Genomic DNA, 23,173 nt, shown 5'->3' on the forward strand with positions numbered 1-23,173 from the left:
CGGGTGTCAGTGGAATGTAGCAAACCTAAAATTGTCTTTTTCAATGAACATTAGTATTCACCAGCAAACAAAAACCGAACAGGTTTACCGTTATATTTGATTACTGTGAAAATCGAAATACACAAGCATTCATGCGGCGCTAATTTTAACTTTTCCAGACATTGTAAAAACCTGATTATGCGTTCTTAAGATTGTATTTCGACGGACAAAATCCTCAACTACATGTATCAATATACAAAGTACAATGTATATCCTATTAAAGTATGTCTTTTTAACACGTTTGTTAAAGGGATCTTTAATTGTTTTACTGTTTTAAATGCTAGTTAAGATACTAGTGGCTAACAACAGAAATGCCCCAAAACCGTGACAAAATAATGGTTCTTTATTTAAAGGGACCTTTTAACGTTTTGATACATTGACAACATCGGAAAAAAATTCCTTGCTGTTAATTTTTTTGCTGGGACAATGTAATACTTAACATTTATCACGCTGTAAAATATCCATTACATGCATCTTTTGACGGTTTAAAAACTAGAAAATGATAACGCGTTACAAACGCGAAACGTTTGTGAAGTTGAAAAAGTTCGATTGTTATCGTTATTTTTTGTGACATTTCGAGGATTGTTTATATTAGTACACAATACTATATAGCAAGGATTGCCGAATGGTTTAAACGCTAGACTTTTGCTCAAATGGTAAGTGGTTTTAGCCCAGGTTGGGATTATCTCATTTTCTTTCTTTATTTTTTTATATATTTGTTTAATACTGGAACTCTTTAGTTCCGATGTTTACATTCATTAATTTAAAGCATTTAATGGCAGATTTCAAAACACGCAAAAATCTGCGAAAGGTCCCTTTAAATTGTTTTCCTATTTCATATTAAAAAATGATATTCTTGCTGTGCCAACCTTATATCCAAGCTTTAAAACGAATTCCTACGCCATAAAATAATTATTGCAAAAGACTCTTTATCCCTGAACTAGTTTCAAGCAATTACTGGAAAATCACAGTGTTAGATAAAATATTGCCTGTAAGTATACTCAATATAGATTCTATAAACTCTATTTGAGCCTTGTTCTGAGAAAACTGGGCTTAATGCATGTGCGTAAAGTGTCGTCCCAGATTAGCCTGTGCAGTCCGCACAGGCTAATCAGGGACGACACTTTCCGCATAAACTTAATTTTCGGTAAGGAGGGACTTCCAGGAAAATAAAAATACCATAAAAGCGGAAAGTGTCGTCCCTGATTAGCCTGTGCGGACTGCACATGCTAATCTGTGATGACACTTTACACACATGCATTAGGCCCAGTTTTCTCAGAACGAGGCTCATTTGTTTATCAGTCATGTTTATGTATTGCAAGTAATCGCCTTGACAATAGATAACAGTGCAACACTGTGTGAAATATGTTTCTGTTCATTCTTGAGTTAAACTTAAAGAAGTTTGTTTAATAAATAAATCGGATCAACCAAAGATTTCGTTTGGGTTTTCTCGGCCTCACTGTACACCATTTAAGTCAGAAACCAAGCGATGACTTGCTTTATCCGGCGTATTTATTTAGAGACTTATTGAACTTTTGTATATGTAAATTTCAGTAAGGCACCTTAGATTCTTGATCAAATGAGCGTTTGAATTTTTTTTTTAGATTTCTTAATAAATTTAATTTGTGATAATCAGATTATGTTCATTGTGTTCACACCGATATTTAATTCTTGTACTAACTCTGCTTTAACAATGATAAAGGTGCTCAACTTTTATTGACATATTTTTTAAAAATTTGCTTAAAAATGTGTGGTATGTAACCGCATGACCTGCTTGCGATACTACATGTAAATTGTAATGGCGGAAGCGATGATTCAGTACCTGTGAATTTCAAATACAATTCAATTATTATTGTCATTGACAATGGAGAATCTCGCTTTATTTTCGTTAAGTGTGATCCTTGGCGTTATATGTTCCGTATCTTCGCAAAAAGGCAAGTACTCACATCAGATTATTACCATATTTTGTGATTTTATACATTGTTTACGTCTTTCTCACCTGGCCAGGTAGGAAATCAACCAGGTAAATGAATAAACATGCGCCTTTATGTCAATTTTTTGTAATGTTCCTGATTCTTAATACTCAGATTTGATATTTTAAACAAAATATAATGCTGTATGGGATGTTTAGTGTATATTCTGCTAAATACTGGTGATAAAATGGCACAATTACAAAAATACAGGAAATAGCCATTTCAATCATTAACAGAGTCATTGGCTCTGGGTGTTGTCATGCACTATATCAACTCATATGTTTTCTAATGTATTGTAAAACTAAGAGAAAGTTATGAAAAACTCTTTTAGTAAGCTTAATGGTTCTCTCCACATCACAGGGAGAAAGCATCATGGAGAAAGGTACATGCTGCACCTAGCTGGCTATAATTATTTCCCTAGAATATGGCATCATGAAAATTGTAATCTTAGGTGTTCGAGTTCCAGTGTAAAAGGCAAATTATTTAATAAAATTTGTTTCCCGATTTGGAAAACAATCGCTGTAACTATTACCTTTGTAAAAGTTTTTATGGTGGATATTGCGTTTGCCTAGCAACTAGGAGGTCATTGGTTCGATCCCTACTGTGGGAGCATTCTTTATATCTCCCCGTAAACACTGGTTTTAGTCCCAGGAAACAGACTTGAGAGCCTTTCAAATAGACCTTAGGCTTTCAATGCAATTGAAATTCTTTCAAAACGAGTCAGAAGGCCATAAAAAAATTACACCTCTAATTTTTCCGAGCTTTATTAAATTCCTAACATTTGTATGCCCCGGATCGAATATTGAAGATAGCAACTTGATATTTGGCATCTCATGGAGCTGCACATTTTGAGTGGTGTAAGGTCAAGGTCATCCCTCTAGGTCAAAGGTACAAAAAAATCAAAGCAGTGCATTAGGGGGTATTGTGTTTCTGACAAACGCATCTCTTGTTCAAGTTTATTGATTTTGATGTCTGTTAATAATGAAATCACAATTCTGGCCATATGAAAACTTACTATGCTTTATAAATTAATATAATACTTTTTTACAGTGACTCTAGCAAGATGGTGTGTAAGCACAGATGCAGCAATGCAGAAATGCAATGAATGGGTGAATGCCATTAAAAATGTTAAAGAACTTGGCCCACTGGCAAAGGATGTCAGGCCTGCGTACAAGACAAACAGCAATGAAAACGACTTCTCTAAAATGCCTGTTCTGTCATGTGTAAGGGCAGATAACGTGTAAGTTCTCTAGCTTATTTTACTAATTATGCTTCAATGTGTTTTTATGCCCCTGGTAGGGTGGCATATTGCAGTTGCACTGTCTGTCCCTCTGTCAGTCCGGCACGATGTTTTCCCGAGTTTTTTAACACAACACATTTAGATATTGAGCTGATTTTTGGCATGTGAGTCTACCTACATGACTTACAAATGGAGTGTAAATTTGTTTAATATATTGAATTATTTTGTCGGACATAAGGACCAACAGTTTCAGGAATAATATGGGACCTAAGCAAATTTTATTTGAAAAGTCTGTGGTCTGACGTCTTTCGCATGGGTTGTGACTGAAATAACATTATAAACAGCAAACAAAAACAACTGCAGAAACCCAAATAAGAAAATGATGTTTTTATCATTCTAGCTTATGTTTAGCAGATTGCTTATCATTTTCATCAGAGAAAATTGGAAAAAATCCACTATTGCTTAATGATCATTATAATGAACATTGTATTTAATTGTGTAAAGAAAAACAATAAATAAAGTTATTAAAAGAAAATTATATCTTTCTATGCATATAAATTTCATTTCATTTTTATCTAATGATGAAACATAAATACGCTGTAAATTGCAGAAACGTCTTGGTAGGAATTTCGCAGCTTTTAGCTCGGCTGTTTTTCGGAGAAAACCCGAGGTATTGTCATAGCAAGCTCGTCGTGTCGTGTCTGCCGTCCGCTAAAACCTTGACATTTTGTCAAGGTTTTGAACATTTGCTCTAAAATCATAGTGCTTTAATCTACAACTTTGAAACTTCATATGTAGCTGCACCTTGATGAGTTCTACATGCCACACCCATTTTTCGGTCACTAGGTCAAAGGTCAAGGTCACTGTGACCTCTTAAAAAAAAGAAAAAAATAACAAATTCTGACAACCTTTCATTTATTCAAAACTGCACCCGCAGCTGAGCGTGGCACTCGTTATGCGGTGCTCTTGTTCATAACTACATGTTCTACTGCTGCCGCATTTTAGGTTCCACTGTATGGACATGTTTGACCGCAATGAGGTGGATCTTATTACACTCGAGGCCGGACAGGGATACTTTGCAGGCCGCTACCATTCCATGAGACCCATCCTTGCGGAAAAATATGATGACAGTATGTTTTAGATGTGACAGTCGTTTATTCATTGATCATATGAAGGGGTGATAATGTCACATGTCCTTTTAATGCATCTTTTTCAAGACAATTAATGCTTTTTATGAGTTTTCTGTGAGCCTTATTTAGCCCTGCTCTACGAAAACTGTGCGTAGTCTGCACAGGCTTATAAGTGACTACATGTTGCGCTTAAGAATTAAGCGCTCTTTTCCCAGACCACATTACATATATTTAATTATCGAAACAATGCTTATTTATATTTGTGTTGACCTTTATCACTCAGCAACCGATTCTCCGCTTGAATACTACGCTGTTGCCTTGAAGCGGACTGGTGGCAACGTCAAGTTAGACCAGCTGAAAAACAAGAATGCCTGCATGCCAGGTACATAGTTTGTTTCTTCTTTTTTTTTAAATAATTTTTTCTTAACATAAACATCAATCACAACATGATTATACATTATAAAGATACATAACACAGATTAGGTCATTTATATATACTTTAGTACATGTATCATGGTTAATTGTTACTTATTTTTCAGGGATTTTTTCCTTCTTTATAAAGTACTGGAAAACGGCTGTTTCTCAATGAGGAAAAAATTACAAAAAACTACAAATTTCACAATTGCTTTTTTTTTAAATAAATTAAATTAAATTCATTTCCCTATGCAGCTCTATGGCTTGAACAAAGTAATTATAATATTGACAACTTGACAACACTTTGTTATCAATTTTAACGTATTTCGGAACAAAACATTAAATACACCAATTTCGCATTATGAAAACTTCACGGCACAAATTTTCCCAATTTCAGGTTTTTTTCCAAATTGGGCTGGTAATGGTACTTTTCGCAATTTGGAAAAAAAATTGCTGTTTAAATTTGTTATTTAGGTGTATAATGACAATAATATAGTTATTTGCTTTTAGCATCCCACATGCTCATGTTTAATATAGTTACAAGAAAATACTTTTTGAGACAATGCTATTGGAATTTTGAAAAGATATAAAGTAAGAGGGGAGATGACGGGTTAGATAAGAAGGGAGGATGGCAATTGATACATTAACAAAACAGGTACATCTTGGTTTATATGATTGTGTGCTCTTCTATAGCATACATGCCAGAATTTTTCAGGTCCAAATCGGGACTTTCCTTAAAAATTGTCGGGACATTTGACCAAAAAGCGGGACACCTAAAACGATCAATCATTTCACCTTTTCTTTTGTCAGTAGTCAGTATATTACTTACAAAAACTCTTAATTTCTGCCCAATATTGATGATAAATGTGTGTTCAGAATTTCGTGAACGCATACGTTCTCCATTTTCCAGAAGTAAACACACTCCGTGAACTGAAATGTGGGGTGTCCCTGTTTGCCTCGATTTGACATCCAATTGGTGCAGGGATATCCCCTTGAACCTATGTAAATAGTGTGACACGATGTGTGCGCATCGAGCACTATTCTTATTCAACCAATTGTAAATTAACTCTAAATTTAGATTGATGCAATATGTACAAACTATTTTCTGAAAATCCGTCGAAAACGAAAGGTAATTTGTGAGAAACATCAATGTGTTCAGCATTCAATTTGTTTGATGTACAAAATAGGTGTTTTGACAGGTTTTATAACTTTGGGTTGTATAATACACAGGATAATATTATTGTTGTACTTGATTGGACCATGAAATACAAACGCAGGTGGCGTTTATTTCTGTACGATACATCTTTAGATAGCAATTAGCGACTCCTATCACTATCATAAAAACACCATGGTGTGAATGCTGATTAAATCAATAAGTTGCCAATAAACCGCTGATAAGGTGTCAAAAACAACACTGGTGGACTCGAGTGGTAGAAGTGGGTTGTAAATTGGGGGCAATAAAGGGATAAGCGATGGTAAGTTTTAGCTAGAAAGAGCTTGAAAAGCGAATTTTATTGGGAACTTATAGACCTTACATCATTTTTAACAAATGTCGGGACAGTCGTCTCATATCAGGGCGCCGGGACAAAGGGTCCAAAAGCGGGACTGTCCCGCCGAGATCGGGACGTCTGGCATGTATGTCTATAGTCATGTGACTGTCAGGTTTGTGGATTAGGGCTAATCTCTTTATGTATTTGCATGATATAAATATGACTTTTTAATAATATGAGCATATGATATCGGATCATTGCTAGAAATTGATGTTCACATTGTCCAATCCAAATTGTATTTAACCCAACATGCTTATTCTTGTTTGAATTACTTATTTGAAGTGTTTCATATTAATTGCTCAGTCACTTTCTATGTGCTTTAAATAAAATGTCCAATATACAATGTGTACAGCAAAATATTTTCATAGTTTTGCACATTTTATGTTCAGAATTTTAAATGCAGTTCAAACAATTATAGTTTTGTAATGTATTGAATCTAATGTGCAAATAACAAACATTTTCCCACCAAAAATAAGTACAAATGGTCACTTTAACAAAACTACCGTATATAACCTAAATATTGTCACCACATAATACCGTATATAACCTAAATAGGGTCACCACGTAATACCATATTTAACCTAAATATGGTCACCAAATAATACCATATTTAACCTAAATATTGTCACCACATAATACCATATATAACCTTAATATTATCACCACATAATATCGTATATAACTTAAATACTATCACCACATAATATTGTAGTTGACCATAATACTGTCATCACATACTGCCGCATATAACTTAAATACATTCACCACATAATACCATATTTAAACCAAATGGTGTCACCACATAATTCTGTATTTAACCCTAATACTGTCTCCACAAAATATTGTATTGAACCCAAGTATTGTCATCACAAAATACGGCATATGACCTAAATACTGTCACCACATAATACCATATATAATCCAATTACTGTCCCCAAAGGTATCGGTACAGGAGCAGGTTGGGTGTACCCGATAGCGTCAATGTTGAAGACAAGGATGATAGAGGTGTTTGAATGCAACGCCATAGTGAAGACAGTTACCAACTTCTTCAATCAGATGTGCCTGCCTGGGGCTCTCAACTCCTTCTACAACCAGTTTGGTATGCGCCCTGTGTTAACAATTATTTAATACCTGCCAAGTGCGCCAGAGTATTAGTAAACCACATTTCTACAGTATATTTATACTGTTTATTTGTTGATAAATGCAATTTGGGGGGAGGGTGGGCTAAGATTTTCCAAAGTTGTTTTTTGTGATAGGAGTCAAAATAGAGGCATTCAATATTATAGTTAGAATAATGTGACGATTTGATGTAGATTTTAATCACAAGGTAACAAAAAGGTATGAATTTGCATCAAGTGTACAAGCCAAGGCACTAGTTAGGCATGGACATTAGTTCATTTTTAGCTCATCTATTTTTTGAAAAAAAATTATGAGCTATTGTCATCACCTTGGCGTCGGCGTCGGCGTTGGCGTTGGCGTCGGCGTCCGGTTAAGTTTTGCGTTTAGGTCCACTTTTCTCAGAAAGTATCAATGCTATTGCATTCAAACTTGGTACACTTACTTACTATCATGAGGGGACTGGGCAGGCAAAGTTAGATAACTCTGGCGTGCATTTTGACACAATTATGTGCCCTTTTTATACTTAAAAAATTGAAAATTTTGGTTAAGTTTTGCGTTTAGTTCCACTTTTCTCAGTAAGTATCAATGCTATTGCATTCAAACTTGGTACACTTACTAACTATCATGAGGGGACTGGGCAGGCAAAGTTAGATAACTCTGGCATACATTTTGACAGAATTATGTGCCCTTTTTATACTTAGAAAATTGACAATTTTGGTTAAGTTTTGTGTTTAGGTCCATTTTATTCCTTAAGCATCAAAGCTATTGCTTTCATACTTGCAACACTTACTAACTATCATAAGGGGACTGTGCAGGCAAAGTAATGTAACTCTGACTGGCATTTTGACAGAATTATGTGCCCTTTTTATACTTAGAAAATTGAAAATTTGATTAAGTTTTGTGTTTAGGTCCACTTTATTCCTACAGTATCAAAGCTATTGCTTTCATACTTGCAAGATTTATGAACTATCATAAGGGGACGGTGCAGGCAAAGTTATGTAGCTCTGACTGGCATTTGGACGGAATTATGGGCCCTTTATACTTAGAAAATTTAAAATTTGGTTAAGATTTATGTTTTGGTCCACTTTACCCCTAAAGTATCATAGATATTGCTTTCATACTTGGAACACTCACAAACTATCATAAGGGTACAGTAAAAGGACAAGTTGCATAACTCTGGTTGTCATTGTTATGGAATTATGGCCCTTTTTTGACTTAGTAACTTTTAATATATGGTTAAATTTTGTGTTTCGATCCACTCGAAGTATCAAGGCTATTGCTTTCAAACTTCAAATACTTACATGCTATCATGAGGTTACTGTACCTGGCAACTTGAATTTTACTTTGACCTTTGAATGACCTTGACTCTCAAGGTCAAATTATTAAATTTTGCTAAAATTGCCATAACTTCTTTATTTATGATAAGATTTGATTGATACTTTGATGAAACTACTCTTACCTGACATACCACAATAGACTTCACCCAAACCATCCCCCGTGCCCTCCCCCCCTCCCCCTCCCCCCCCCTAATTTTTTTTTTTTTTATTTTTTTTTTAAGATCATCTCACAAATGACCACCACACCCTCACACTATACCCCCCACCCCCCCCCCCCCCCCAATTTTTTTTTTTGATTTTTTTTTTTTTGTTTTGTTTTTTTTTTTAAGATCATCTCACAAATTATCACCACACCCTCACACTATACCCCCCCCCATTTTTTTTTTAAACGGTTATGTTTGAAATACCGTCCAACCATCGCACCCAAACCCCCCCCCCCCCCCCCCCCCCGAATTTTTTTTTTCTTTTTTTTTTTCGCTTTTTTGGAAGATAATGTAATAAATGTCCACAACCCCACACTATACACCCCTCTTCACTCCACTCCTCCCTCCTTTGTGATTGAAAATGAGAGTCCCTTCACCTTTAAAAAGAAAATAGATGAGCGGTCTGCACCCGCAAGGCGGTGCTCTTGTTCATTGTTATTATGCTCCCCCAAAATTTTTGGGGGGAGCAGTTGCCGCTTCGTCTGTCCGTGCGTGTGTCCGTCCGTGCACAATTTTTGTCGGGGCTATTTCTCAGCAATTAATGACTGGAATTCAATTAAACTTTATCGGAAGCTTTACTACCAAGAGGAGATGTGCATATTATCAGCCAGTTCTGGTCGGATGATTTTTCACAGAGTTATGGCCCTTTGAAATTTTCTATAAACTGTACTTATAGTGCATATCTTGTCCCCCCAACTACTGACTGGAATTCAATGAATCTTTATGGGAAGCTTAACTACCTTAGGAGATGCGCATGTTGTTTGTGGGTTCTGGTTAAATGATTTATTTAGAAAGTTATGGCCCTTTGAAATTTTTAACTTGCTAAACCATCCATCGTATTATTTTGTCCAAAATTATGCCCCTCAAGACGTTTCCTTTTATCTTAATATATAGTGGCTGTGCAATATTGTGACAAAAAAAACCTTTGGAGAGCATCACCCGTCTCCGACGGTTTCTTGTTTAAATAAAATTTGGAAGTGTAAATTTAGTCATGAACAGTATCTATTGTAAAACCTTCTGGGTTAAAACCGAAAGATGTTAATTAACCAACCAAAGAGCCCTATTATGGCTCTTAAATTGTCTTAAATTGGTATTTTCAGCTATGTCAGCTAACTTTAGCAATTTTGTTTAACTTAAACTTAAGAAAATCATTTGAGTGTTAAGTATTCCTTCAATGTACAGGGGCAATAAATGTTATACAAGCAGTTAACATACTGTGTGAAAGTTCCAAAATAGATTGCAATGGTTGAGGATAAATCTGTTCTATCTGCATAATATTTCTGTGCCAGAATATATTTACCAGTAGACAGAAATTGAGTCAGACTGAAGCTGTGAAAAATGGGTCATTTGTCATATATGGTCAGGCATAGCCCCAGTCCAGCCGTTGCATTCGTGCAATCTTGTCAGGACATGTCTGGTTCTCTAATGAGACCATGAAATCTTGAGTGACTTTATAGTGGAGTGGGTAGCTCCTGACGGTCTGTACTGTGCAAATGCACAGATTAGTCTGGAGATATTCTAGACATATAATTATGCCATTAGAACCATTTTTGCATGATGCGGCTCAATTTATACCCATGCCTTTCTAATGTTTGTCCCATTGTTTTGAGTAGCAAGATTAGATGATAAAGCCATGTGCTTTTGATTACCTTTCCAACTATTAATCCAATACTTGTCAAAATGGTCATTGATTGAAAGGACTGGTGTCAAAAAGTTTCTGTCAGAATACTTAATATTCAATATATATGACAGGTAACAACCCGGCCAAGGTGTGTGAGCTATGTCGCGGTTCTGGTGAGGAGAAGTGCACCTCAAGTGACCCCCATGCAGGCTTTGATGGGGCCCTCAAATGCCTTAACAGTGGTGGCGATATCGCCTTCGTGAGGCATGACACCGTCTCTACCAACGATCCAGGAAATTCAGGGGTATGACACAGTGTTTTTTTTCATTGTTTGTATATGCCCCTTTTTTATGAAATTATGTTTAAAAAATTGTTAAAATTTGATTTTATTAAAGTAAAGACTATTTGTAGAATCAAACCATAGCAAATTCAAATTTATGTGCGGCAGAGGGACCCATTCCCAATGGAAAACAGTGTATATTTTTCCCAAATGGGACCCAAAAACTGCAATTGAAGGTTTCAAAAAATAAAATAAAAAATAAATAAGTCTAAACATGTCATTCATCTCCAAACAAGCTCTATAAGTTGAACCTTATAAAATTTATTATTGAAATCACTTTTATTATCAATTTTAAAGTATTTGTAAGCTTAAAATATTTGACATTATTTTCCCAATTTTAGTCCAAAGGACATTATATTTCGCAATCCAAAGGGACCTGGCCCCATTTCCAAATTGGTGAAAAAACACTGGTAGTTAAATACATTTTATCTGGTCTCTAGGAAAAACAAGCTTGAAGCATTTGCATATAATATCTTCAAGTATTATCTTGAGCGGTCCGTAAAGGACGAATGAAAATTATGTACTCAGTGTAGTACTTGTAAAATACATATATAGTTCGATTATTTGTTAATGCCCCTTTATGCTATTGGATGAGTATGAGTTAAATTATTACAGTTGAATGAAGTCAATGTGTTTATGATCATAAAGAAAGGAATTTTGACTGCGACCAGTTTGGCTGAATTATGGACCGTTCTCTTTTTTTCCGCTGTAGAATTTTGGAGGGGGTGTCTGATTTTAAACATGTGTTGTGAGAAAATCAGTATCGGTAATATTCCTCGGGCTGAACTTCGAAAATATTAAACAATTTTAGAAAACTCTAGTCTTGGATTTTTAGAGGCTTTAATAAAGAAGTATGAGTTTGAAAATGAATCACATTTATGTTTTAAATTTTTGATGACATTAATTGGATAGCAGATTCTTTAAACATACACTCTACACGATTTCCAGAGTTACCAGCTGGTCTGCCCAGACAATATAGATCGCGACATTGGGGACTACACTAATTGCAACTTTGGCAAGGTGCCAAACGACATTGTGATGACCTCTGGACTGAAGAGCGACGCCTACATCACGGCTTACAAGGAGTTCCTGTTGCAAGCCTCCACATGGTTTGGAGTCCGAGGCGCCTACAAGGCACAGTTCTCGCTGTTCACGTCAGCCTCTGTGGAGTACCTGGATAGGAAGAACGTGCTCTTCAATGACAACACCAAGATGCTCGTGGATGTGAATGATAGAGACAGATACTACACGTGGATAGGTGGGTGTGGTTATAGCGCTCTCAGTTTTGCTAAGAAAATAAATAGGAATTATTAAGCAATGTAAATCCAATGTGCATCACTTTTGATAAGTTATCAAGACATAGCCATATCATACCAATTAATACGGAACTATCCATAGTTAATATGACCTGTGTCATGTGACAAATGGGTCTTATGCCTTATGGGCCAGCGTAGCTCCAATCCTGAGCTTCCATTCAGTATGGTCAGGTCTCTTAATGAGACCAAGAAACCTTGCACGATTTTTTAACCAACAGCCAAGCTCTTGACCAGACTCTTTGATTGTACAGGCTGGTCTAGAACTACGCTGGTTGCATAAGACATTAAGACCCATTTTTGCACGACACATGTCAAACCAAGGCATGCAACACCAGGGGCATTCATGTGCTAAGCTATAGTTTTCTGCTTGCATTATCAATAAACAGACTTCCATATTAATTAAGCAGGGGTTTCACTTTATGAAAATAAGTTGTCGCCACTTAATTTCGCTGCTCAATTTTGAAATAAATTAAAGCCAATGTATACTTCAGACAAGACATTCACGGAGAATCTTCTCACGCTGAACTTGTGCCCAATCGACGTCGTCCGGCTATGCGTGATCTCGGATGCGGAGCGGCTCAAGTGCGAGCGCATGGTGGAGGTGTTCAGGGGCAAGGACATCAAGCCTGACATGGACTGCATCATGACCAAGTCCTCTCTGGAATGCATGAAGCTGCTGTCCACTGGCGATGCTGACCTCACAATGCTTGATGCCGGCGATATCTACAAGGCTGGAAGGTAAGCTTGTTTCAGTTTTGTGAATAATTGTAATGTAAAATTTTGTGTTTACCCTTCCCATGTCGCAACTGGTTATATCCGGTCAAGCAAATCTTAAACCAGCTCATGCTGCAACCGGATATATCCGCCAAATATATGTAGTTCATATGTCGTCCATATGCTGAGCGTTTTTTTTCCAATAGTTTTGCTTATCTACAAGGTAGGAGGGTAAGTTTTCAAGTTTTTAAGGTTTTGGGAATGTTTTCGATTGTATAGTAACGTGTTAAGAATTGGTGCTTATCTACCAGGCTGGAGAGAAAGTTTTTACATTTTTAAGTTTTGTGAATATTCTTTATAAAGTGAAAGTGCATGTTAAAATGTCACTTTTATTATTGTGGGAACAATATGCTTGTTTATGACTTTGTGTACAGAAATTTAATACTGAGTTTGTGTTTGTTAGCATCCAGGACCTTGTTTAAACAAGTAGAAGCTAAGTTCACCATTAAATTTTGTGAGTTTCTGTATTTCAAAATTGACATTGTGTTATCTTTTACTTCTTAGAAATCATCAAGTAAGGCCACACTGCAATTTTTCTAAATGACTTTCTTACAAATATGCCTGGTTTTGCCTTTATGTCGTATTATTGCAACTGCTGATTTGATAGCTTCCCTATGCCATTATGTTATTTATTTACAATATTTAAACTTAGACACATCCACCATTTGCTTTAGCCATAAACATTATAAGCCTTGTTCTGGGAAAACTGCATGTGAGTAATGTCTCAGATAAGACTGTGCAGGCTGCATTAAGGACAGTTTTTCCAGAACAAGGCTCAACTATTCTGTGATGAATCATGAACCAGATTGCTCGCTTCAGAACATACAACTTGGTACCGATCGCCAGTGAAGACTACGGAGACATGACGGGCAGGTACAAGGTCGTCGCAGCCGCGCTCAAACGGAATCTCAGAATGACGCTCTACAATCTGAAAGGTACTTCTTTTGGAGCCTTCATTTGCACAGGCTAATCTCAGACAGTGCTTTCCTCTTTTATGGTATCTTTTGTTTAAAGGAAACCTCTAGGTGAAATCCAATGTCGGCTTTGTTATTGCAATTTGCATGGGCAATTCTGGGACAACACTTTATGCATTTGCATTAAGCTCCATTTTCCCAGAGGCAGATTTACACAGTATAATTCTTAACTGTTGTCATTTTAACAAATGTACCAATACCATCTCATATCTGTCAAAAAAGGATGCAGTTATACCTATTTAAATGATTCAACCATTTTATGGATAAATTTGATGATCTGTCAAAAAAAAAAATAATAATAATTCATGGTTTTGTTTCTGAGACATAAAAATGGTCCATTGCATGCATGCTTTCACAACTCTCAATTATGAACCATCTCAAGTGAGTGTTCAAACAAGTATTTACTTTTCAATGATTGCATGAGAGTTAACTGTTTTGGTTATATTTTATTCCTTGGAAGTATTCAATCATTGATCTTGTGTGAATGATTGACTCAGCTGTGTCCTGTTGCTACAGATTTCCGAGCATGCCATGCAGGTATAGGTCGCGGTGATGGCTGGATTATCCCCCTAAACATCTACATCGAGACAGTCCAGTTTATCCCGGCTCAGTGCACCATCTTTGAGAACCTGGGTTGGTATAGTTGGTATATTGTAACTTCACTTATGAAATTTTGTTACCATTTTTGCAAATTGGTCCCAAATGGAGTAAATCGCGATTTATAGCAAAACAGCTGCATATGTAAATGTACTACACAGTGCACTTGTTTTTATTTTTATGCGCCCCTCCAAGAAGAGGGGGTATATTGATTTGCTGGATGTCGGTAGAACAGTTCGTTTCAGATCAATAACTTTTCAACGAATTGACCGATTGGCTTGATACTTTACATGTGCATTGGCCTTGGACAGTAGATGACCCCTATTGAAATTGGGGTCACTAGGTCACTGTTTGGGGAGAATATATCCCTGAACGCGAAACTATTGTTTATCTTGCAGCAATTTCTAAAGTAACTTCTAAGTCATGCCTTTGGATACATGCATCATGTAATGCTCCCCAAAAATTTATTTTGGGGGGAGCATATTTTCGCCGCTTTGTCTGTCAGTGTGTGCGCCTGTCGGTCCGTGCACAATTTTTGTCTGGGCTATTTTTCATCAACTAATGAACTGAATTCAATGAAACTTAATGGGATGCTTCACTTCCAAGAGGAGATGTGCATATTATCAGGTTTCCACGTACAGCGCGCTCCCGTGTATAGCGCAGGCTGTTTTTTAAATGCAAAAATGGAGAAAAAATATTTAAAGACAATAAAACCACCGAATCAGACCAAAAATGGCCGCCATTTTACTATTGCACAATCCAATAATCCAGGGCATTGGAAAGCTTAATTAAGCATTCAAAATAGGAAGCGTCATTATGATTAGGAGCATGGGTTGCATAGCACTATACTTCTCTGAAAATTTTGTAATTTTCTAGCAAAAGATTAACAGTCCACGTGCATTTCGTGAAAAACGTGAGAAAATAAAAATTAGTGTACATCGTGTGATTTCTCCTTGGGGAAAGCATGGGCGTTACCGCTAAATTTGAATGTCGCATGGGAGACAGGGATACAGTTGTTGAGGTACACCACTGTTGAACGTTCAATATTTATACACACAAAATGCAATTGCATATCTTCACGTTCTCAAGTGTCAATAAGTGTCTCAAATGTCAATTAGCGTCTTAACAAGTCGTGGCACATATTACTCAATAACATCTGCCAATCATGAAGTGCAAAATGACCCCCTTTCACACCAACCGTTCCCCGCAAAAAAGACCTCGTTCGCACCTATCCTTGCCTGCTCTCCGAAATGTCAACAACAATCCCCATCAGAATTCATCAATAAAGAAGTGTAAAAACACAAACAAAGAAATGTTCGCAAGTTTATTTAAACAAATTTATTTTTTACCAAAACTTCTTCTACCGCATTCATATCTACCAGTAGCGATTTCTTGTTGTTTCGACAATGGCCCTTCAGTCTGTACGATTATAGGATGGTAGTTTTCTGGAAAAAAACATGGTGGCCATTTTGATTATTTACGCTTACACAACATATTCTTTACCAATTTAACAGCCAGGAAAGCATTGTATTAATGTATAGCGCGCACCAGCTTTTTAATTTGAATTTTGGAGGTAAAACACTGCGCGCTTTACGTGGAAACCTACGGTATATATTTTCTTACCAAGTTCTTTTCACAGTTACTGTTCTGATTTATTATATAGATTATTTATAACTCAGATGATTGATTTGTCAAAGTTTTTTTTTAAATGATATAATAATAATTTCTTTCATGTTCATTACATACCTGTGGACTTATTTCCATAGATACATGATCAACTCTGGCTATGTACTCTTTTAAACCACAGGCATTGGTTGTCAGTGATGTCTGACATGGTCATAATTGACTGTGAGACCCCCTCCCCCCCCCCCCCCCCCCCCCCCCCCCCCCCGCCCCGGTTGGATTTGACAAAATTCAAGGGAAGTAATAAGCTTTAAAGGGAGATGATTTCTATACCTGCCAAATGATAAATAGACATTTTATTTCAAAGCGGCGCAGTAGGGGGCATTGTGTTTCTGACGAACACATCTCTTGTTGGGTCACAAGGTCAAAGGTCAAGGTCGCTATGACCTCGAAAAAAAAAAAAAAATCTGACAAGCTTTCGCAGCCGAGCGTGGCACCCGTTATGCGATGCTCTTGTTAATAAATGTGTAATTGTTACATGCATAAGCCAACATTAATATGAAAAAAAAAAAATATATATTCCTACATTTTCGCCATGCAAATCAACAATAAAAGCAGGGGATTCCACATATAGTTAGACTCATGCACATATTTGGTTATCCTTGGTCTTTATCCGTCAAGGGAGGTAATAGGAATGCCACTATAGTTTATGATTACAATCAGTGTTATCTCCCCTGCAGGTGAGCTCTTTTCTCGGAGTTGCATCCCAGGGGCCCTAGACAAGGAGTACAATCCGAGCGGAAAGCCTGTGAACCTTTGCGAGGCTTGCCAGGGCGGCGGCTACAGGAAGTGCAAGCGGAACAGCGACGAGCTGTACTATGGCACCACCGGTGCCTTCAGGTGTCTCACTGAACGTACGTAGTGTTGCATTTTAGTTTATTATATATTTTTCTGTAAACTACTGATGCTCGGAGTTATGAGGTGCCAACTCTTTCTTCTTTTAATGAAATATTTTGTTTGAAGGAAGACTCTTCGAAACAAAAATTCTTTTTAGGCAAAAAGTGTTGTCCCTGATAAGCCTGTATAGACGGCACATGCTAATCTGGCATTGCATTTTACTACCTGTTTTCTAAAAGCACTGCTCATATGTACAATCCCGTTCTTAACACAGATTAAAATGAAGCCTTAAAAACTTGAATCTCACAAGAGTCTTCAATTTAATTTAATGTGATTTTCTTAAGGACTACAAATCTAAGTGGTTAAAAACTAACTTAAGTGATCGATATGTAAAACCGCCATTCTGGCTACAGATGCGGGAGACGTTGCCTTCGTACACCACCTGACCGTGGGTGACAACACAGACGGACGTAACCAGGCCGTGTGGGCGAGAAACCGTCGCTCGGACGACTACGAACTCCTCTGTAAGGACGGCACGCGCACACACATCGAGAACTGGGCCAACTGCTACCTAGGCGAGGTCCCGGGCGCGGCCCTCATGACCAGTGAGTTTGTGAAACCGGAGAGGAGGGACATCTACTGGAATATTTTCAGCTACGGGCAGCAGTTCTTCTCATCAGACATGTAAGTGGGCTAATTAATTGAAACTCTGTGCTGTTCCTTGCTTGGAAATTCTGTTTGAAATGGATTGAAATAACACTTACATTTTTTATTTATCTTATGTAACGTCTCTAACACAGGTGGTTAGCGTGTGGCTATGATATTAATTAGTAAAAACATCATTTTGAATGATAAATAATCAAATTTTAACGAAAAATCAACTATTCTGAAAAAAAAATCACTATCAAATATAAATATATAACAAGGCTTTCAACTCAAATTCACCCGAAATCGGGGTGCATCGCTTTGAACAGCCATAACTTCATCAATTGTGCAGCAATTTTCACAAACTTAATCTTATTCAACGCAGATATGAATTTCCTTTCTGGAGATGTACATATCTTGCCAGATTTTTACAAATGCTGGGTCAAATTTTAAGAAATAACACGATACACAACTCGCGTGACCTACTCGTCACTCTTATGCATATGGCATAAAAAAAAGTTATGTTGGTAATGTTTTTACTAAAATTATGATATGTTAAAAATTGAAAATAAAAGTCAATAAAAGCCTCATTAATAAATATGTGATTCTAGGTAAATTTAAGTAAATATCATGGAATTCAATATAATGAATATGTGACCACATCCTCAACCTTCCAGCGATGGAGACTATCACATGTTCGACAGCGGTGACTTCTACAGCGACCTGATCTTTTCTGATGAAGCCGTGCGACTGATCCCAGTCCCTCTGGAGAGACAAAACTACGAGACGTACCTCGGTGCGACCTTCATCAACCAGATCCGCAACCTCGATCAGTACCAGTGTGTCCCGGTTGCAGGCTCAGGGAGCTTCTTTCCAAACCTGATGCTCATGTTGGTTTCCATCGTTGCGTTCTTTGTCATGATGGTGTAACATATGTGCAGATGACATTTTGTAGTAATTTTTTTGGTACGCTTTTGCAATAAGATCTTGTGTTTCGATAGTGTAGATTATTAGTGGAAAAGATTTTTTATGAAATATCAGTGATATGTTTGTACTGAAACGACACAATTTTTTTTTTTAATTTGTACCAGTAACATTCAATAAAAGGCTTACTGGTTGAAACTAATGTAGTATAGAACCTCTATATGCAACTGTTTCATTATTACAATGACTTTAAGCTCATTTCATTTGTATGATTAACACAAAACATTAATCTGTAATTGTATATAAATGAGAAATTGCTTCAAATTGTTTCACACGTTTGCATACAGTGCTGGTAGATATTGAGCTGTACATAACTCATTTGGAGGACACAACAAAGTCATGAGAAAAGGCAGTTTTACAAATATTTGTTGGTTCTGGTGTGGAAGCTGTTTTGAAAGCTGAGTTAAATCATGATGAAACATTACTTTGAAATTTTGCAAATGGAAAAAAAATATATAAATTGATATTCATTTTTCTGTCTGATTATACAAGAAATATATTTTGAACTAAAGCACGTTTGACAGCTCATCAAATGTGAGTTATTGCAAAGAAAATGTGATAAGAAGGCTCATGAAAGAGTTGAAAACTCATTTAAAAATGCACATATTGTAAATAGATGTTTCATAACCAATTTATGTATAAATGTTTTTCATTCACCCATTTTGATATTACTATGTATCTCTACATACTTTGATTTCATGTCCTCTTGTGAAATCATATGTTAAGCTTATGGTTCCTTTATGAATTTGTTAAAAAAAAAAACTAGACCCTGCTTTGTATCATTTGATCAAATAAATATTTAAGCTAAAATCCCCTGTATGATCATATTGAACATTATTGTTTAGTCATGCACCCTAATGCATACAATTAAATGTATTAAAATAGAATCAAAGTAAAGTGAAAAAAGTTTCTTAAATTTGCATGGTTTACTTGTTTATTATATATACATTTGAATGAAGCATTAGGAAAAATATATGGATTTTTAAACTGAATTTCATTAGAATGAATTATTTTCATCAGCACATCTTAATCTGTACCCTTACATTCCTTTTTGTATAATATGTGTGTATATTAGGTTTTTATTCTATCCATTGCATTTTGTTTTCTTGATAACACATTATATTACAAAACATATCTTTTATACTGTAAAATAAAACAAACAAAAACATGAAAACTGTTGATTTGTTTTCTCGTTTGTGAATACTTGGCAGTTTATGGGGTTTATTAGATGAAAAAGATGTTTGTTTTCAATAATGTTTCCCAAAAAGATAGGGAAGGGAAAACCTTTTTACCCCAAAAAGTGGGATACATTTGGTGCAACCTCCGCGCAGAGATTTGACGGGAACCAGCAAAGCTGGATCAAATCCCTGGCTTCATAACCAACTGCGTGATGATAGGCTAGCCATGTGGCACAATACTTTTATATTTGTTATTTTTACTTTTTTACTTGATTTTTTTTTTATGATTCTAAGGTTCTTAACTCATACACTATTTTCAAGATTTAAAAAAATGATACTACTTTTCATAATACAATACTTAAACCAATAAAATAAAATCTTACCAAATCTGATGAGATTTTTGGAGGGCAAGGAACGACAACTCTGCATGGAGATTGCATTAGTTGTTGCTCTAACTTGTCAGTCCGTCAGTTTGTACTGATGTTACAAAGCTTCTGCAAACTGGAAACAATATAACGGGAGACATATTGTTTTTGCCCTGTCTGTTGGTTTGTTTGTTTGCCCCAACTTTAACATTTGCCATAACTTATGCAATATTGAAGATAGCAACTTGCTATCTGGCATGCATGTGTATCTCATAGAGCTGCACATTTTGAGTGGTGAAAGGTCAAGGTCATCCTTCAAGGTCAAAGGTCAAATATATGGGTCAAAATCGCTTATTTAATGTCACTTTTGCAATATTGAAGCTAGCAACTTGATATTTGACACGCATGTGTATCTCATGGAGCTGCACATTGTGAGTGGTGAAAGGTCAAGGTCATCCTTCGAGGTCAAAGGTCATATATATGGGGACAGTGTTTCACAAACACATCGCTTGTTTTTTAAACTTTTTAAGTCCTTTTTTACTAATTGAGCATCACGCTTAAACATTCACAGTTGCATAGCCTTAATGTCGATAATTAAAAAGAAAGGAATTTTTGCTGCGACAAGTATCAGCTGAATTATGGCCATTTGTCTGTGTTCCACCAGAGAATAGATGGATTTGTTGAACTCTTTTTAAACTTTTTGTGTGAATTGCAATCAAATTTTCACAAATGACCTTAATGACAATCTTAGAAAAGGAATTTTAGGCTGAAACAAGTTTTTCCAATATATGATATTTTGTCCCTTACTTGTTTTACTACTGGTTCGATCTTGCTGAAGCTTTCACGGTAGGTTACTCTTAAGTAAAAATGATCAAAAAGAAAGAAATTTTGACAGTGACAAGTTTTGGCAGAATTATGGTCCATTATGTTTTTTTCTGCCATATAATATAAAGTCCCAAAATTTATTTTTGTTTTAACTCCCATTTAATAACTCTGTGAATCTGGCTCAACATTTCAGAGTTTGATGACTCCATGTGTATATAGTTCAGAATTTTGACTACCGGTACAACCAATTTTAACCATTTACCACTTAGATACGTAATTTCATGCATTTGCAGTCTCTTAGAATATAATATTTACTTTAAGACCTTTCTTACTAGATTCAAGTTTTTAAGGCTTCATCTCCAAACCTTAGATACTGATGAGCAGCAAACAGCATAAAACCTGAACATACTGCGAGTTACTCGCAGGCTGTTCTGGTTTTATGCTGTTTGCACATTGCCATTTCAACTTTGCTTCTAAGTGGGAAAGGTTTAACTGAATTATTTTGTCCACTGTAGAATATAATATTGGATGTGTTTTTTGGAAAACTTGTAGTTTCTCTGAAACATTTCTTGTTCCCAATACACGAGTTATTTTCCACTTAAAAAAGGATGTTAAATTACAGAAATCAGATAGTTCTCTTTGTAACATTGTATGTTTATTGTGGGAACAAATTAACAAGTTATAACTTCATTAAGCGCATATTCTCAAGTGTTAAACACATGATCTAAAATAGAGTTTTGAGCCTTAATGAAGAACCGAATTCTACCTAGAATAAAAAAGATAGGTTCAGCACAACAAAATATGATCATTTAGAGTTAATTATATTTGAGCATCCAATTTCTCCAAATGTCACAGGGCACATAAGTAAACAGCATATTTGAGGAAGGTGTTCCAACAATTACTTTTATTCCAACAATCTTGCAACTCAAAAGTGAGGGGAAATTTGAATAGTGGGTGGGCGTGTTAATTTAAAAGAAATATTAAGTGGCTTACCAGGTGCAAAATTATACTTCAGTTTACACTCAGATATGGTTTCTTATGTGAAATTATTGCTAATTAAAACAAGAGTTCCGCGGTCGGAGATGACCGCATTGAAGCCGGATTTTTGATTTAAATGACAGGAAAGTACCTTTCGTGTTTTTGTCAATGCAATACTTAAATTACTGAAATATTGTTCAAAGGTCAAAATGAAATGTAAGTACTTTTCAAGGCATGAGCAAAGTTTGAGATTCTAGGTCCAAGCATACCAAAGTTACAACAATTTTAACATTTTAACATTTAAGTTCACAGTGACCTTGACCTTCAAATGAATGACATTAAAATGAATGACCTTGAAATGACCAGTGGTCATCTAAGTGTGCTTGCAAACCTTTACGTCAAGTTTGAGATTCTAGGTCCAAGCATACCAAAGTTATAACAATTTTAACATTTTAACATTGAAGATCACAGTGACCTTGACCTTCAAATGAATGACATTGAAATGACCAGTGGTCATCTTCTAGTACTGGCCAATCTTTATTTCAAGTTTGAAGACTCTAGGTACAAGCATACCAAAGTTATAACATGAAATAAGAACTTTAACATTTTTACATTCAAGGTCACAGTGACCTTGACCTTCAAATGAATGACCTTGAAATGTCCAGTGGTTACTTACTAGTTCTGGCCAACCTTCATGTCAAGTTTCAAGACTCTAGGTCCAAGCATACCAAAGTTATAACAACTTTAACATTTTTACATTCAAGGTCACAGTGACCTTGACCTTCAAATGAATGACCTTGAAATGTCCAGTGGTTACTTACTAGTTCTGGCCAACCTTCATGTCAAGTTTCAAGACTCTAGGTCCAAGCATACCAAAGTTATAACAACTTTAACATTTTTATATTGAAGGTCACAGTGACCTTCACCTTCAAATGAATGACCTTGAAATGACCAGTGGTCATCTGTTAATCCTGGCCAACCTTCATGTCAAGTTTGAAGACTCTAGGTCCAAGCATACCAAAGTTATACCATGAAATAAGAACTTTAACAT

At 36.0% G+C, this 23,173-nt stretch overlaps 1 protein-coding gene across 1 annotated transcript; it reads left to right on the forward strand.

Moving 5' to 3' along the window:
* Positions 1-1,805: 1,805 nt before the first annotated feature.
* On the forward strand, positions 1,806-19,950 carry LOC127842964 (melanotransferrin-like). The gene is made up of 13 exons (XM_052372770.1): positions 1,806-1,973; positions 3,063-3,252; positions 4,258-4,382; positions 4,666-4,764; positions 7,287-7,445; positions 10,758-10,930; positions 11,915-12,224; positions 12,774-13,020; positions 13,876-13,991; positions 14,547-14,663; positions 16,991-17,164; positions 17,561-17,831; positions 18,470-19,950. The coding sequence occupies exons 1-13, from the start codon at positions 1,904-1,906 to the stop codon at positions 18,720-18,722; spliced, it is 2,304 nt and encodes a 767-aa protein (XP_052228730.1). The 5' UTR covers positions 1,806-1,903; the 3' UTR covers positions 18,723-19,950.
* The last annotated feature ends 3,223 nt before the right edge of the window (positions 19,951-23,173 follow it).

This window comes from Dreissena polymorpha, chromosome 8, assembly GCF_020536995.1.
Source record: "Dreissena polymorpha isolate Duluth1 chromosome 8, UMN_Dpol_1.0, whole genome shotgun sequence".
Taxonomy (NCBI): domain Eukaryota; kingdom Metazoa; phylum Mollusca; class Bivalvia; order Myida; family Dreissenidae; genus Dreissena; species Dreissena polymorpha.